The sequence below is a fragment of the Rhinoderma darwinii genome, chromosome 3, assembly GCF_050947455.1.
Source record: "Rhinoderma darwinii isolate aRhiDar2 chromosome 3, aRhiDar2.hap1, whole genome shotgun sequence".
Classification (NCBI taxonomy): Eukaryota; Metazoa; Chordata; class Amphibia; order Anura; family Rhinodermatidae; genus Rhinoderma; species Rhinoderma darwinii.
In genome coordinates this window covers 54,774,732-54,793,789 of record NC_134689.1, presented here as the reverse complement: position 1 = coordinate 54,793,789, position 19,058 = coordinate 54,774,732, and the positions used below count along the sequence as shown (strand labels likewise).

General features: G+C 42.0%; 2 protein-coding genes across 2 annotated transcripts in view; both read right to left on the bottom strand.

The window, feature by feature from the left end:
• The window catches only part of LOC142748938 (uncharacterized), a 148,153-nt gene that overhangs the window by 24,004 nt on the left and 105,091 nt on the right, over nt 1-19,058 (bottom strand). The gene's annotated exons all lie outside the window — the stretch shown is intronic.
• The window catches only part of LOC142748939 (nephrocystin-3-like), a 47,085-nt gene that overhangs the window by 23,094 nt on the left and 4,933 nt on the right, over nt 1-19,058 (bottom strand). The window contains 11 exon segments of the mRNA XM_075856363.1: nt 2,562-2,705; nt 4,482-4,596; nt 6,038-6,141; nt 8,814-8,978; nt 9,958-10,032; nt 10,251-10,413; nt 11,421-11,581; nt 12,800-12,933; nt 15,282-15,434; nt 16,278-16,428; nt 17,194-17,319. Coding sequence (XP_075712478.1) covers nt 2,562-2,705; nt 4,482-4,596; nt 6,038-6,141; nt 8,814-8,978; nt 9,958-10,032; nt 10,251-10,413; nt 11,421-11,581; nt 12,800-12,933; nt 15,282-15,434; nt 16,278-16,428; nt 17,194-17,319 — 1,491 coding nt within the window.

The following is a 19,058-nucleotide window of genomic DNA, read 5'->3' as shown; positions in this document are numbered from 1 at the left end:
GAGCAATAATAGGCAGACTCTGTACACATATCTCGACCATTCTATTACCGAGGTGATAGTGACAATGTAAGTGCACAATGCACTAGTAACAAATATTATCACATCTGCATCATTTATCAATACATGCAGAGATTACTTACTAACCAATATACAGTAATATCGATATTTGAAAAACACCTGATGGAGAAGTTTGGCCCATTTTGTTGTGGCCCTGTTCACCTAAAAGGAGGCAGACATTGGCCACAGAGCCGAGCCAGCCGCCTCAAAAGAGGATTTTCTGAAGGACTTAATTATCCGGTCTCTGTGATCCTAGCAAAAGGAAGTGTTCGCCATGTGCAGGGTGTGCTGCTTTGCCAGACTAGTCTTCTGAAAAGGGGTACAAAACATCCATACATTTTGGTTTAATAAATCGCCTATCCGGGAAGACCCAAACTTTTGACTTTTAACTTGTGGCAGTTTTGACTGCCAGAAGAAAATAAGCTTGTTGAGTGGTTGGAGAATGCGTTTCTTAAACATTGAGTATCTCTTGGATTGCTGAGATATGTACAGTGGGGAAGCGTTTTAAAGACTGCTCCTCGTCTAGTGCTGAATCGGAGTCAGAGGCCTCGCCCTCAAACCGAACCTCTTCTTTTGAGGAAAAATCAGAGCTAAGCCCTCTTGGTAAAGAGGTGAACGAGGTTGGGAAAACAGAAGGCTAACGGGAACAGGCAGTTCTTGCTAGTTTGTGTGGTCTGCTACAGTCTTCATAATCCTGAGCATGCGAGAGCTGGTTTTAGTGACAGCTATCCTATCGTATCAATAATGGACTTGAAGAGGTCTGATACCGTCATGGACAGAGCGCACGTCCACTTAGGTTTGGGAACCTGTGGGGCCTGGGCAGGGTCCCACTGTGGGAATTGGTTCACTGATGAGCTGTCTGGGTCTCAAGCAGTTGGAGCAGAGGGGTTCAGATTGACCACATTTAAATTTGGTATTACAGTGAAACAGGCAAAATGCATGACTATAGCAGGACTATGGGTTGAGAATTGATGGCAACACACAGCTATGTCCCTGTATACAGAGGGTAGTGGGGACTGAAAGCTACTCCTTATGAAATTTTACAGTTACTGGCTAGGAATAAAATATGGGGGCCAAGAGGTTGCAGGAGCCTACCAGGTCCTAGCAAAAGTACTTGGGAGAAGTGCAGATCATGACGCTTTGGCTGGAACTGCAGTCGGCAAGAGAGGGAAAAAAAACTGCCCCATATAAGATCACCAGCAAATGGAATGCCAGTGAAAATAGCACGCTCCACGGGAGCCAGCGTTCCCCCACCTACTTGAGAAAACTGTGGCCTAGCGAATCCAAGGAGTAAATTAATGGGGCCTGCCGAGGAGGACCACAGAGTTCGGATTTCTACCAGAAAGAGACCAAGGCGGGAAAAAAGTAAAAGGGAGAGGGGAAGAGGATGCCGAAGCATAATGACGACCGCTTATGGCAAGAAAAGCTGCCAGAAGGAGCCAAACAGTGCGCGAACAGAGGACACGGGCAGAGGGGACCTGAAAGGCCGTTCTGAAAAGGGGGCCTACACTGTCTGGAAGTCTAAGGGAGTATACTCACCCATATACTCACCTATTTAGGGGTCCTGTATGTCCAGCTGGGTCATTCCTTCAGCGTACCTCACCTTGGAGAAATAGGGATACACTGGGATGCGGTGCGGCCCCCTGAGTGACCCTACGCTGGCAGGCAACAGGGGATTAGGCGGTTCGCTGTCCCACCTTGCCTTCTTGAGTCAGGACAGAAAACAGTGAGGTTAGGCCACACTTTTCTCCCTTCTCTGTTGGGGGTAGTAGGGAGATCTAGTGAGTCTTGTATTCTGGCCTAAAGCTGGAAAAATAAAAAAATATTCACCTGCGGAGCAGGTAGGTCTGCCTTTTACAGACACTAAGCTAAAAACTTCCTAATTTAGGTGCCTGCAGGAAGGATATAGCTGGTAAGAGGGGCTAACACTTTTCACTTCGTGCTGCCACCTACAAGTGGCAACAGCTATATCCCACGGTAATCTCTGTGTCCCCCAATGACACGGACGAGAAAATTATTTAATTGTTTTTTTAAACAATGCAGGAGGATTTTTGGTAATTGTGAACATACAGAGTCAGAGAACAACTAGTGCAATTTAAAAACAGGAATATCTATAGGATGTCCATAAAGGGTTACTCTAGTGGGTACTAATAGCTCCCACCATACAGTAAACCAAATTGTAGTTTAGGGAACTGTACAATCCACATGTGTTGGACTCCTAGGCGGCGCACCGTTAGTTCACTACATTAACCCTATATGAATGGCCATGTTTAAAATGGCTCAGTCTCATGACAGGAGCACTTTAACACAATGATCACTAAATTAGTCATTCTTTGTAATTGCTGGTACTCCCAGAACTATCAGTTTCAGGAATTCACATCTAAATTCTATGACTCCTCCAATGGATGTAAAACATCTCATTTAAGAATCATGTGTCAATCACTGTGAATCCAAACATCAGACTCTCTAAAATTACTGTGTAAAACTTTGGGGTTTATGTATACCTCTATTTGATTAATGGAGTCAATAATGATGATGATGTTGCCTTGGTAGCGACTGGAAAGTTTCTCAAGCCAGTGAGGAAATTCTTCCAAGAACTTGCCTGGATCCATTCAAAATGATGACACTGACCAAGAATGTTGCATTAGCTAAAAGTTAAACACATAAATATCTAATGTAGATTCAAAAGAAAAACTCTTGCATGCAGGCTTTTCTCGCTTTTGTGTATGGGAAAGACCTATCAATCAAGCTAAACCAAGTGGAGATCCGGCCTTTGGACACTTCTCTCTATGCTCGGCACTTATTAAAACAGTTTTCTCTGAAAATGCTGCAGCATTTCAGAGTAAAACATAGTTAAAGGGAACCTGTCACCAGCATTTGACCTATTAAACCAGCAATACCAGGTGGACGTGGGTGAAACATAATTTCTGTATAACCTATAATTGTTTTCGTAGTCGGCTTTGTAGCTTTAGTATTCAGTTTTTTAGTGTCCCCCACACCGTATGCTAATGAGCATAAAAGAGTCATATCTTCATTTGAAAAGAGTCAAATCTTCATTCCTCAAGTCTTTCCGAGTTTACCCCGCCATTGTACTTTTGAGTGACAGCTCCACGCCTTCCCCCAGCACACAAAATCCTGCGCTTGTGCATTGATGTCCCCTTCTGGTGTGTGCGTACAACGGGACACTGGAATATTACGATAAAAAGCATGAAATGTTTGCGGACCGTTATTTACAGTCGGAGGAAGAGTTTAGGAGAGGGAATAACGGCAATGAACTTTTGATAGCAGCAGCCAGTGAGGGATAAGTAAAGTTCAACAGGTGAAATGCTGGTGACAGGTTCCCTTTAAGTGACGTGATGGCACCTGTCGCTATTTCATGCTCCCCGTGGTCAACGCAGTATCAACCTGCTGACAGGTTCCCTTGAAGGAGCGCTCCAATTGAGGAAGGAACTCTGTGCCTTTCCGACACTACCCTAATACCGGAACGGTCAGCCAGCCCCTGGGTATCGCTATTTATGCAATTAAAAGGGAATCTCTCATGTATTTAATATTAGTTTCATTAATTTGATGTGTGTATTTAGAAGATTATTTTTTTTAATGTTGTAGCTACATATGTAGTGTTTTTAAAAACTTTCCCAGGGGCGGCCATATTAGAGGCACACACTTCCTTCCTATATTGTCTGTTTAGACAGTACAGCAGGATATATTTACTATATGGCAGCTGAAATGAAAGGAAGTCACCTGACAAAGAAATGGCAACCCTTATCATTGCAATTGGACCTGTCCCCAGACTCCCTTCTTATGGCAGCAAATCGTTCTTTTCACAACGCACACTACTTATCCTATACCACTCACGTCGAGCTGGGCATTGTTTGGTTGCCTATCACCCACTGACTACATCAGCCCCCCCACACCACAAAAGACGACGATTCTGCATCACAACATCTGACCGCAAAACAATTCTCCAAACATGGATTGGCCCTACCCCTCCCTTCCTATATCTATTTTTATTAAAAAAACTATCCTCTCTCTTACACAGGCAGTTATTATGGCTCATGGTGGGTGATTATCTGCTTCTGAGCGCTACGATATAGGTACTGGTAATACGTTATTTAGTTTTTTTGCATTTATAAAACCTTTTGTTGTATTGAAGAAATATCTGAGAGGTAACATGTATTATGTAGTGAATGGTATCTAAAACTTCACCCCCATGTATGCCCTGCCTTATGTGTTTACATTGTCCTATTTTTGTACAGTTTTGTACATTATGTGTTTTTATAGGTGTTATTAAACAGTTTGTACAACTATCTATGTCCTAATAAAGTATTTTTTGTATTTTTGGCTATATTGACTGCCAGTCGAAATTACAGCATTTAGGGAAAACTTTCGGTTTACTATTTAGCACGCGATGAAGGGAACATTACCTTAAGGGTCAATCTCTTTATTATCAAAGCTGGGTCTGAGCTGGTTGACATTGGTTTTCTAACAAAGTGATACAACATAAGAGTGTTTGGTGAATGTTTCTGCTGTAGTTGAATCCTGCACATATAAAACATTGTTATTAGGACCAAACTGTTGACCTGGTTACTGCTTATACTTACTGATACGGATTCTATAGACTCACAATATACCATTGATGCAAAGATAAAACCACATACCATAGCATTTTGTAAAAATAGCTTGCATCAGAACAATAAACCTCACTATAAGGCATCCGCCACAGGAAGCTGATGGTACATTTAACCAACTAATGTATACATCATATCAGTTCAGTCTCTAAAAAATTAAAATAGTTTATCACTGAGCGCAGCTCTTAAGTTCAAGTAAGGCTTTGTTCACATTTATATGCTGTAGGCATACGGCTATGCATTAGCCACAATGTTAAAAAAAACAAAACCGAGGCATAGCCCACAGTCTGCCGCGCTTTGCTATACAGTAAAAAAATAAAAATAAATAAATGCTGGCACATACCACCCTGACAGAGGCCTAAAGGACACTCTTGGCCTCTGTCGGGTGAATGTTGGCTTATGACTATGTTTGGCATATGTGCCGGGAGCTATAACTTTTTTATTTTTCGGTCGATGGATCTATGTAATGGCTTTTACTTTTTTTTGAGAGGCATTATATTTAGGCTTTTTTTTTTTCTTTTAACAGCGTTCCCCGTGCAGAATATTTAATGCATTTGTTTTATAGTGCAGGTCATTATGGAAGCAGCAATACCAATTATGTGTACTTTCCTATTGTTTTTTTAATTTTTACAGAATAAAAAAAAATGAGGAAAAATTCTTTCATTCTTGTATATTTGTAAACATTTTATTTTAATTTTATATTAATAGGTGCACCAAGATGGAAGATCTGGGAACCTCCTTTAGGCCCACCTGCCATGACAACCCATCGCACCACTTAGATGCCGCAATCATTTCAGTAGGGTGTCATTGCAGTAGGGTGTCAGCTGTATGTTATAGTTAACACCCGCTGCTGATGGTGTCATCACTGTGCCATAAATGTACAGCAATTCACGTTCAGGCCCACCTGCCCATGACATAAATGTACGTTATGGGACAGGAAGGGAGCTGATAGTTTCCATTATTATGCAATTTCCTTCACACAAAAACTTTTTAAAAAGATCATTATGCCAGACTCAAGCTTAAAGAGCAACTACAGGACTTGGATCTGGATCAATATACTGTATATTAACTATCTTTATACAAAAGCATGGATAACAACGAGCCCAAAATATTTGAAAAAATATATATTTAAGAAAACCCTAAAAGACAATACTTGCACAAACACGAAAATGCTTCACCAACTACAGTACATATGATGATCTGTGACATCAAAGTTTCGAACGTTTAGACATTTTTTTAAAATTTTGATTAAAATAAAAAGATACATTACTTTTGAAAAAAAAACAAAAAACATTTGAAAACTTCTTTTAGTTTAGGGAGCCAGAAACTGAAAGTTCTAAAAACTAACATACCACTTTGAGAGGAGCAGTGATTTTCCAGAGCCAGGTCCTCCCGATATAAGCAGTGGTGGAATGGGTGCCGGAGCAGCTACTAAATCATTCAAGCGATCATAGTACTAGTCAAATAGAACAGAGAAAGTACATTGAGTATACAAGAGTAATATCTTAGCAGTTCTGCAGTGAAGGTTTTCCATGTAGAATACTTGCACTTTTTCATAGTGATTGAGTAGCAATCTTCCTAAATATGGTAATAGCCGCAAATAATGATCTAGTCACACAGGGCGCTGCCCTCTCCAAGCATGTAGGGGGCGCCACTGGGCTCTGCCTCTACTTTGTGCTCTTCTCTTAGTTACACACACAGAGTAAATAAGAACCGAGGAGCAAGAGAAGAGGAAGCTCCGCCCACATCCCATCCTGCAAGAAGCCTGTGCTCCTGTTAGCAAGGAGAGATGGTGAGTATCTATGTGTGTCTCTGTGTATACACAATGTGTGTCTGTGTGTATGTGTGTGTATACAGTATGTGTCTGCATACAGTATGTGTCTCTGTGTTTGTATGCGTATATGTTACTGTGTGTGTGTGTGTGTGTGTGTGTGTGTGTGTGTCTCTGCATATTTATGTCTCTTTGTAAAAGTGTGTGTTTAATATTAAAGTAGAACAGATAAAACGAAGATATCTGTGATGCCTCCTATATATCCTGGTGCCCACTATATACCCTGATGCCCCCTATATATCCTGCTGCCCCTTATATACTCTGCTGCCTCCTATATACCCTGCTGCCTCCTATATACCCTGCTGCCCCTATATACCCTGCTGCCCCTTTATATACTCTGCTGCCCCTTATAAACCCTGATGTCCCCTATATACTCTGATTCCTATATATATATATATATGTGTGTGTGTGTGTGTGTGTGTGTGTGTGTGTGTGTGTGTGTGTGTGTGTGTGCGCGCGTATAGTTATCATCTACGACATTATCTGTACTCAGAGAGTTATCACTGTGTTATCAGCGGTGTTACATATGACTGCAGGTAACATCTGCTACATTATCTGTACTCAGTTATCACTGTGTGTGATCTGTGGTGTTACATAGGACTGCATGTGAAATCTGCTACATTATCTGTACTGAGTATATATGGGTCTGTTTGTGAATGTGTCTTTGTGCTTGTATATATGTGCCTTTTATGTATTTGTATATGTTCCTGTCGTGTGTGTGTGTGTGTGTGTGTATATATGTGTCTGTACGTCTAGATATTTACCTGTATGTATATATTCCAGATGTGTGTATGTATATGTGCCTTTATGTCAACATATCTGTCTTTATGTATGTACAGAATATATGTTCCAGTATGTGCGTGTCTATATATGTGGTTAATTTTTGTTTTTTGAAGGGGGCGGCAATAGAGAGTCTTGCACAGGGTGCCATCCAACCTAAGGCCGGCCCTGTCACAAAAGATCGATTTCCTGTCAAAAAATACATACAATGAACCAGTGCTTATATAGTTCAGTGATAGCAATCTTGACGTTTCTATCGAAGACAAAACTTCCAGCACTTACTTCACTTTGTACCAGAATGACTCCAGCCTTGAAGTGACATAACTCTGTGTCAGCGTACAAACCCGAAATGGAGTTGATCAAAGTTAAAGAGGCTCTGTCACCAGATTTTGCAACCCCTATCTGCTATTGCAGCAGATCGGCGCTGCAATGTAGATTACAGTAACGTTTTTATTTTTAAAAAACAAGCATTTTTGGCCAAGTTATTACCATTTTTTTATTTATGCAAATGAGGCTTGCAAAAGTACAACTGGGCGTGTTTACAGTAAAAGTACAACTGGGCGTGTATTATGTGTGTACATCCGGGCGTTTTTACTTCTTTTACTAGCTGGGCGTTAGGAATGGGAGTGTATGATGCTGACGAATCAGCATCATCCACTTCTGTTCGTTAACACCCAGCTTCTGGCAGTGCAGACGCACAGCGTGTTCTCGGGAGATCACGCTGTGACGTCACTCACTTCCTGCCCCAGGTCCTGCATCGTGTCGGCCACATCGGCACCAGAGGCTACAGTTGATTCTGCAGCAGCATCAGCGTTTGCAGGTAAGTAGCTACATCGACTTACCTGCAAACGCCGATGCTGCTGCAGAATCAACTGTAGCCTCTGGTGCCGATGTGTCCTCGCTCGTCCGACACGATGCAGGACCTGGGGCAGGAAGTGAGTGACGACACAGCGTGATCTCTCGACAACACGCTGTGTCTGTGCACTGCCAGAAGCTGGGCGTTCTGAAGAGAAGTGGATGATACTTCTCGTCAGAACGCCCAGCTAGTAAAAGTAGTAAACACGCCCAGATGTAACACACATAATACACGCCCAGTTGGACTTTAGCAAGCCTCATTTGCATAAATACAAAAATGGTCATAACTTGGCCAAAAATGCTCGTTTTTTAAAAATAAAAACGTTACTCTTATCTACATTGCAGCGCCGATCTGCTGCAATAGCAGATAGGGGTTGCAAAATCTGGTGACAGAGCCTCTTTAATTATAAATCAAGATTATTAATGTGTAAGTCTGGTTCAAAGATATTTTGCATAACATTGTATATGCCACAGTCTGTAAATCGGACAATGGATGAAGAGATGGCTAGGGAGCCAGGATTAATTTTTAGATTACTACTGATGCTAACAGGAACAAATTTTATTATTATTATTAAAATATAATGTTACGGGGAAGTTGTTTAAAAAAAACAAAAAACATTATGCATTAAATACTTCTAAACCTTTAAGCCACTTGCACTTACTTTGTCAAAACCCAGTTCACTTGTAGACTGAGATGCATGCCGAAAAGCCTCCATTTGCTCTTGCTCATCATGGACATCCCATAAAACATCCCCAAAGTCGTCATCTTCTTGAACAGCTGGATCATCTTTAGCCTCAGGATCAGAGATCTCAACACCTAATAAATCCTGTAAAGAAAAAATTGAAGTGCCTGGACATTATCCCGAACATTTTTAGAACATCACAGACTAAAATAAGGAAAGAGACTCATAAAATAGACTGAACATAGTTACCTTGGCTTATTTGAAACAATTATGGATTACACTGGATATGACATATTGAACATTACAGGTCTAAACTCAACTAATAATAAAATTGTGCCTTCCCATTGTGGCTCCGGTTGACTTTCCACTAGGCATAGAAAGTACATTGCCCATACTGAGCTCTGCAAAAAGTGCAGATCGAAGATGAAGGGGGATGGGCGCTCAACAGAGTCCCGCAGGCTCTTCTTTCTAGAGATCAGTGGGGTTCTTAGCACCCGGATGCCCACTGATCATAACAAAGAAGTCTTATATGCTGCCCTCCAGGGATATATACAAACTAGTCTTCAATGATGTTGTGTTCATAGTGACTAGACCTCACGTGTCTGTATTGGCCAATCACTGCAGTCCACAATGATGTTTCGGCTATAGTGATGTAACATCACACAGCAGTGATTGGGTGACATGGCCACAGTATGTCAATCACTATTGATACAATGCCACAGAGGCCTAGTGTATACACAACGATTGGGCAGAATTTTACTTATTCGTATATTAAACATTTCACTATTTCTTTCAGGCTGGAGCTACTAGGGTAATATAGCCGACAACCTCTTTAACTGTTCTGATCCTATAATTTAATTATCGATTATTAAAGTAAATATAAATAAACAATAAACATTGCTAATGAACAATATTGCAACAGTGGAAACGGCTTTCCACATGGAATAGGATTCCCTTCCATACAGATATCTTGCAATGAATACCTTTTGACCAACCAGAGTACTCAAAGTAAAAAATATCAGACTATTGGTCGGATCACAGGCGTTGTCTCATTTCTAACCAGTTACTATGTCTGTCAGGTGGTGCGCACTCTCCACAGTATGACACACAAGACCGAACATACCTGTTTGATGACTTGCTCTACATGACAGTAGGTTTTATATGCCCCTTCCTCTGGCTCTCCATTGTGCTCAATGATCTGAAAAATACAGAATGTCATTCATATTTTAAAAGATGCCAATGTGTAGTGATATGTAAAAATGTGGCAATATTAGATTTTAGCTACATCTCAACCTAATTTGCTTGAGAACGTTGATGGCCATACTATGACTCTCGACACTCCACAGAGAGCAACAAATCCATTCAAATACCTTATGAATTAGTGAAAATGTATGAAATATTTACCCCATTTCCTACCTTAGGTTTATTTGCTTTATTAGGGTCTTCCTCCATTAGATGCTGGATACAGTCAGAGCTTCTTGATTCATCGTCTATTTTTTGATATACAATCCTCGGCTTGGCCTCAGTATTATTCAGAAATGCTTCCTTACAGTCTTCCCAGAGAGAACTGCATTGTATGCTATGAACAAGGTAAATGAGACTAAACAGAGACTTTTTATGAGTAAAACACTACAGTAAATATGTGATGCGTCATATACTGCCACTAATACACAGGTCCAAAAAATCTTAAAAGTCATATCCTAAGATAATGGGCATAGTTAGGAAAAATACAAATTTATAGACAAAATTGTTATATGTTGAACTAATAAAAAAAAAAATTACTTAGAGCATCCACAGGCAGACCGGTAGGATGCAATGTGGCTGTAACACAAATGGACACTGTAAACCCTAGGTTAATACCATATAGAATTATAGGTGGAACAAATGAATACAAAAGCTTTCAGTCTCTTCCTAGGCAGAGCAGACCAGCATTGCCAGTTAGGTCTAGCCTAAATGCTACGGATACTGCTGTACCAAGCCCCTGTCTTTCTCAATACAGGCCATATACATTGGGCGTCTCAGAGAAAAATAGTGGAAATGTGATTACTTGCGGTGGGCAACTATAGTATAATTCCTTAAATCAACATTTAATAATCTTGGAAGTCTGATAATCTGGCACTTGTTTCCAGTGTAAAAGGGCCTGTTCACATCACCGTTGCCCTTCCGTTGAGGGGTTCCGTTGGAGGTTTCCGTCGGGTTAACCCCTCAACGTTGTGAACAGGTTCAATTGTTTTGACAGAATAGCGTAGTCGACTGCGCTATTGATTCTGTCCAAAACGACAGAACCCTGTCACAACGGTGACAAACGGAAACCTTTAGCAACGTTTCGGTCCCCATTAATATCAATGGTGATGCAAACGGAAGCTTAGGTTTCCGTTTGCCTTTCCGTTGAGGGGTTAACCCGACGGAAACCTCCGATGCAACCCCTCAGCGGAAAGGAACGGTGATGTGAACACAGCCGAATATGATATGCAATTTTATATTTTGTATTTACATTTACAAGTGAGATTGTGGCTCCTGGATTGTAGACTAACTAGTGACATGGTCATTCTTCAGATTTGTCAAATTCTCTTAAATAAATCTTGCCTATTGAAGGAGGAACACATAAATAAAATCACCAGGGAACTTTTCTCAATTTCCCACTTCCGCACAGCAGCATAATAGTTTTCACATTCCTCAGGGAAATGTACCACTTGAAAAAAGTAGCCCAATGTTTCACACGTTTTCTGAAGCTTTGGCGAGTATTCCTACAACACAAACAGTAAAGCTGTGTTCACACTGTCTGTTTTTGTTGCGTTTTTAGCGTGCTTTTTTATTTTTAGAAGATAAACTTCGATGTCTCTCAAAGGGAGTTTGGCAACCAAAACAAAAATAAACGCTGAGTGTGAAACCAGGATTTATAGCTCAGTAACACACTTCTATTTAAAGTTGCTTTCCATCTGTTCTCACCCTTAGGGGGGATTCACACGAGCGTGTATTCGGTCCGTGCGGGCCGCGTGGTTTTCACGCGGCACGCATGGACCAATACAAGTCTATGGGGCAGTACAGACAGTCCGTGCTTTTTGCGCAGCGTTTGTCTGCTGCACAAAAAGCGCGACAGGTTCAATAACTCTGCGTATTTCGCGCATCACGCACCCATTGAAGTCAATGGGTGCGTGAAAATCACACAGGTTGCACGGAAGCACTTCCGTGCGAACTGCGTGTTTGCGCAACAGCTGCCAAAAGGATGAATGTAAACAGAAAAGCACCACGTGCTTTTCTGTTTCCGAACATCCAAACGGAGTGTCTTTACGATGAGCGAAGCCGGACAAGCGAACCGAACTTCACCGGGTTCGGCCGAACTCGTTTTGGCCGAACCCGGCAAAAAAATTATCGGTACGCGACGTCAGGATAGTCACTGTCCATGGTGCTGAAAGAGTTAAACTGTTTCAGCACCATGGACAGTGACTTCCGATCCCAATAAACATGAACCTGAAAAAAAAAACGAAGTTCTGACTTACCGATAACTCCCGGCGTCTTCCTCCAGTCTGACCTCCCGGGATGACAATTCAGGCCAAGTGACAGCTCCAGCCAATCACAGGCCAAGCACAGGCTGCAGCGGTCACATGGACTGGCGCGTCATCCAGGGAGGTGGGGCCCGATGTCGAGAGGCGCGTCACCAAGGACGCGTCACCAAGGCAACGGCCGGGAAGTTCTCGGTAAGTACGAACTTTTTCTTTTTTTTCAACAGGTTCTTCGATATTCTGTTCGGCATTCACTGTCGAGGGTGCTGAAAGAGTTAGCTCTTTCAGCACCTTGGACAGTGACGGGCGTCGACTAGCCTCATCTCTATGATGGCGGCTGCGCGAAAATCACGCAGCCGCGCATCAGACACGGATGACACACGCAGCTGTCAAATGGTTTTTGCGCGCGCAAAACGCAGCGTTGTTTGCGCGCGCAAAAACGCAACGTTCGAGTGTATCTGCCCTTAGGAAAACGTCCACTTCAGTTTGAGTATCCTTCGTGTTTATCAGATAACAACGCACAGTGTTGCTCCACAAACATTGAGAGAAGAGCGGTGTGACCTGTAGCAAGCTGGCCACTGCTGCATCCCAATCATCTAGAAAGTGTGGAAGAATGGAGTAGATCAGACATTCCTATCAAATGTGCCTTACGTCAACACACATTTGTATTAGATACCTCTGCTGATACAACTGGCAATCTAAAGGCCTCTGTTACCCTGTGTTTACTACCAGCATATAAAGGCCTCTGTTACCCTGTGTTTACTACCAGCATATAAATGCCTCTGTTACCCTGTGTTTACTACCAGCATATAAAGGCCTCTGTTACCCTGTGTTTACTACCAGCATATAAATGCCTCTGTTACCCCGTGTTTACTACCAGCATATAAAGGCCTCTGTTACCCTGTGTTTACTACCAGCATATAAAGGCCTCTGTTACCCTGTGTTTACTACCAGCATATAAAGGCCTCTGTTACCCCGTGTTTACTACCAGCATATAAAAGCCTCTGTTACCCCGTGTTTACTACCAGCATATAAAGGCCTCTGTTACCCTGTGTTTACTACCAGCATATAAAGGCCTCTGTTACCCCGTGTTTACTACCAGCATATAAAGGCCTCATGCACACGACCGTTTCCATTGATCAGGCCGCAAACGACAGATCCTAGTGTCCATATTTGGGTCCGTAATGCCTCCAAGTTGATTCCACAACCATTCCGTGTGTCTGTATATTACGAACCTGTTGTTTTCATGTGTCATCCGTACTTCACGTAACCCATAGGAAGGTCAGGTTATCAGATTTCCCAGGAATTTCTTAGCAACGTATCCGCAAAATGCAGACGGCACATGGATGGCTTCCATGTGCTGTCCGTTATTTTTGCGGAACCATAGACTTGAATGGCAGCAAGGGTCTGCAAAAACGGACAGGGATAGAACATGTTCTATCATTTGCAGGACGGAACAATGGAAACGCAAAAAAATACTGATGTGTGCATGGCCCCATAAAATTGAATGGGTCAGTGTGCTATACGCAAAAAATGAGGATAGCACACTGAAGAAAAACATACGGTCATGTGCAATAGCCCTAAAATAATATTAACCTCTTAACGCCGAAGGACGGATATATCCGTCCTCTGCAGCAGCTAGTTCGCGCAGGAGGACGGATATATCCGTCCTGTGATGGCGCGGGTACTGTCACTGTACCCACGCAATCAGCGGCAGGAGCACGGCTGTTATACTCAGCCTGGCTCCTGCTGCAACTGCCGGAATCGAAGCGCGCTCCGATTCTGGCAGTTTAACCCATTAAATGCCGCTGTCAATAGTGACAGCGGCATCTAATGTGTTTGACAGAGGGAGGAAGCTCCCTCTGTCACCCCATCGGCGCCCCCGCAAAGAAATCGCGGGTTGCCGTCGGGTTTCCATGGCAGCGGGGGGTCTAACAAAGACCCCCAGGTCTGCCTTCAGCATCTGCCTGTTAGGCGATGTCGGAGGCATGACCTAACAGATTGCCTGTCAGTTTTACACTGACAGGCAATAATGCTTTGTTATACTAAGTATACCAAAGCATTATATATGCGATCAGCAGATCGCATAGTGAAGTCCCATGGTGGGACTAAAAAAAAATCTGTCAATCAGTTAAATAAAGTTGGTGAAAAAAATAAAATAATAATTACAGTGAAAATCAAATAAAACGACCCAAAAAGTGGTTTTATTTAGTAAAAGTGTCAAAACAAATCACACATACACATATTTGGTATCCCCGCGATCGTAACGACTTGAACAATAAAATGAACACATTAATTAAACCGCCGGATGAACGGCGTCCAAAAAAAACAACGGCAAAATTCTCTCTTTTCTCCCATTCCCCCCATAAAAAATTAAATAAAAATTAATCAATAAGTCCTATGTACCCCAAAATAGTACTAATGAAAACTACACATTGGCCCGCAAAAGTCAAGCCCACATACGGCCAAATTGACGGAAAAATAAAAACGTTACGGCTCTTGGAATGCGGCGATGGAAAAACAAGTATTTTTTTTCTAAAAGGCTTTTTATTGTGCAAACGTAGGAAAACATATAAAACCCTTACATATTTGGTATCCCCGTAATCGTGCTGACCCATAGAATAAAGTGAACATGTTATTTACACTGCATAGTAAACGGCGTAAATTTATAACGTGAAAATCAATGCTGGAATAGCTGCTTATTTTCAATACTCTCCTAAAATAAAGTTAATAAAAGTTAATCAATATATTATAAGCATCTAAAAATGGTACAATTACAAAATACAACTCGTCCCGCAAAAAACAAGCCCTTATACGGCTATGTCGACGGAATAAAAAAAAGTTACGACTCTTGGAATGCGACCATGAAAAAACAAAAAATAATCCTTGGTCATTAACGTGCAAAATGGCCCGGTCATTAAGGGGTTAAAGGAACTTTATTTACCTCTGTTTACATTTGCAAACGGCCCTTCAACATCAATAGAACTGTGAGCAAACTCCGGACCCCGAAACGAGTGTTGAAGCTGCATCATACTGCCCATGGAAGGCTCGCTGCCTAAGGCTCCACTGGTCCAGTAGTCACACTGCGTTCCAAGGACTTTATAGAATATAAACACAAAGGGTTAGAAATGTTTCAGGAAGACAAATCTGAGTTACCATTTTTCAGTAATGCCACATAACCATTTGTCCCCTTTAAGTGAGAAATTAGGTCTAAGAAATTGGGTGATTTCTTGACACATGCTGTGTGAAAACAGTAAATGGATATGCTATGCAATATGGGACACACAGAGTTAATGATTCAGATTCACTAATATGATAGAGACCCAGAGCTTACACTATTTGCAATGTGCAGGCATACACAGCACTTTCCAATACAATAATACCCCAAGTGCTTCAGTACACATCCAAAACCACAAATTAAAGTACCATTTGGAGCGAATATTCGGTCGGAATTCCCTGTGTGTTCTGGGTCGTTTACGCTGCAGACTTTTCACTGTGTATACGCCCTGTGTTACCATACCCGAAGGCCCATGTCATAATGCTGCTGCATCTTAGTCTCTGTATTATGGCCACAATACCTGGACATTACCTATACCTTCTGCGCTTCTACTGAACGGAACTTGGATCACCATAGAACCCCATGTTGATCATGGATCTACTAAACCGAACTTAAATCAACACAGGGTTCTATGTTGATCCAAGCTCAGTTCAGCAGAACCGCCGGAGGTAATGTTGCCACAATAAGGGCACTAAATACAGCCATCTAAAACCGGACTGAAGGTAAACTTTACATTTACACACAACGGTTAGGTTCTCAATGACAAAATCTGTGCACAGCGCTTCTGAGTGTCACCGGCAAAGTCTAATGATATGCCACTACACCATTAGTTTGCAGCAGAAAGAAAATGGTTTTGCAGTTTAGTTCCAGAAGGAGAATTACCTGTCACTTCTGTGTCATTGTCATCAGAATCGGATTCGCCAGGGTCAAAAACTTGGATTCCCTGGGCTTGCAGTCTTTGAAATTTGGCCTCGAGGTCTCTTTTGGCTCGGAGTAAATCTTGGATCTCTTTTTCTTTTGTTTCTCTAAAGATCTACTAAGACATGTTACAATCAACTTCTAATCATTTCATGGATGACAATACATGGAATTTCTATGTAGGGAAAATACATAATCTATCCTCTTAAATGTTTTAGATTCAAGAATAATCATATTTAATTTCCTATTTTGTTACATGTAGTTCTGTATGGCAATACTAAGAGCAGTTGTCTCAAAAAAGAAAAATAACCCCTTGTTCAATGTCATAAAGAGGGGCCCTCCGCTGGGGATTAGTACGTTGATGTGCTGACAAAGAGGAGCTCTCGCTCTGGTGGACCGTTGCCGTCTAATTATTTGAATGGCTGCAATGTAATACAACACTGCAGGGAAATTGTATGACCAGTCGCATCTTCCCCGGAGAGAACAACCGATTTCCAGTTTCTGGAGCTGGACCCACGTTGATCAATAGATCGCCGGTCTGGCTTCAATCCGAAAAAGGGTTGTCTTGATGAGACAAACACCTTAACCTTGTACAAGCCTATTTTGGGGCCTGTTTTTGGCGGTACAAGTTGTATTTTTCAATGACACCATTTTGGGGAACATATCATTTATTGTCTAGCTTTTAATAATTTTTTTCTCGGGGGGGGGGGGGGGGGGGTGGATGCAAAAAAAAAACACCAATTCTGCCATTTGATTTGACTCTTTTTATTTTTCTGTGCTGTAGTAATAAGTTAACTTTATTCTACTGGTCAGTACGATAGTCTTCACCATAGTGATTTCATTTGACTCAATAGTCTCTGTACAGCAGACCATAGCTCACCTTAAACTGTCTTTTCACCTTATCTCTGTCATGTTCAAAGGTAGCCGCTCTCTCCATAGCCTGGTATTTGGCTTCAACTGCACTCTCCTTCTCTCTTAGGATCTTCTGGTATGTCTTCTGAAGTGCCTAATACAGTAAGGAAACTTATTTTAATGTTAATTTCCTATGTAAATGATGATTGAACAAACTGGTCACCGGTACCATCTCTAATATTTTATTTAATTACCTTAAACGATTATTACAATATAATTATGTTATGGCAAATCACTAGGGTATGCCATAAAATTATGTTCAGTGGGGCTCTGACCTCTGGGACCTTTGCCGATCATGAGAATGAAGGGCTCATTCCCTGCACAGCGGCACATATGGGGCTGTAATGCAGTTCCCTGCACAGCAGGTGGCCAGGAGCGTCACTGTGCAAGAAAATACTGTGAAGGAGCCGCAGCGCAGTCCATAGGCCTTTTCCAGGAAAGCTAAACAATAAAAAATATAAGTTATGTACAGCTCAGAAATATCGATCAACACTCAATAAAAGTGAAGGAAAAGCCTGCGGTGTTAGTAGAATTGACCGTATATTAAAGCGGTTGTACCAAAATTGACAATTATCACCTATTCACAGGATAGGGGATAATTGTCTGATCACTGGGACTCCCACCAGTCGCGAGAACGAGGTCCCGAACCCCAGGTTCCTCCTCACTGCACCACCCGCAGTGAGGACTTGCTTGAATGGGGCGGCGTTTGAGCATGTGTCCGCCACTCCATTAGGTGTCTGTGGTACGGATGGATAAAGCTTCTTTGTTCTTGCCCGTTTCTGTCAGCCCCATAGACTTTAACTGGAGCAGCAGCGTGCATGCTCGACCGCCGCTCCATTCAAAGTCCTCCTCACTGTGGTCGAGCAGTAAAGAGGAACAAGGGGGCTCGGGACCTTGTTCTCGTATTACACTCCTATGCATTTTATGAAAGTAGACACCTTACACATTGTGAAAATGCCTGCCAGCATTTTACACTCATCAAAACATAACTTTGTTTAAAAAAGAAAAGCATAAAAAGTCATATTTGTGGCTAAAAGTCTGACCCAAGATGAGCCGTAGACACACAACACCTAAAAATAATAGTACAAGATGTGAGGAGTTCATACATGCCACTTATAGCTGTGTCTACATGTGCTTATATTCACATAATTACCAGAACTGAAGAGACCCTGAATCTCCACAATTCAAATATTGATAAACATTTGAGTCACAGAGTCGTCTGATGGTCTAGATTTGGCACAGGGGGTGATGAGAATGTAACTGCTCATCTTCTCACCCCTATAGTAGGGGGGAAAAAAGATCCCCTCTAAATGTGACAGTCAGAGAGTACATATCCTCTTTCATTGGTGAGAGGTGATATCATGAAGAAAAGTTCCTGTACACCCTCCTGGGGTCAATGAAAGGCTGTACAGGGGGTGAGATGACAATAAGGGCCTATTCACACAGTGAGGGCAATAACTGCGATTTGACTGCACCATGTGAATAAGCCATCTAGGCTTGATATACATCTCTTTGCAGGGAACAGTGGATAACGCAGAGATGTCAATCAAGCCTAGATGGGATGGCTTGCCACCAAGATTGCTGGTCACTTGCCTGCTGATGAAACGCCTAGCGGACACATTAAGAGTAATTTACATGCGGCACAGGAGTTGTTAAAGGAAAACAGTATTCATGATTTTGCCCAACAAATAAGTCCCAGCACTTGGAAATGTGTACACATATCTTTGTGTCCCTTCATAGCATCCTCATTGCAAAGATAATGAACTTTATTGCATTATGCAAATTAAACCACAAGTTTTCTGAGGCTGGTCCTAAGCACAAGTGCTTCTGGTC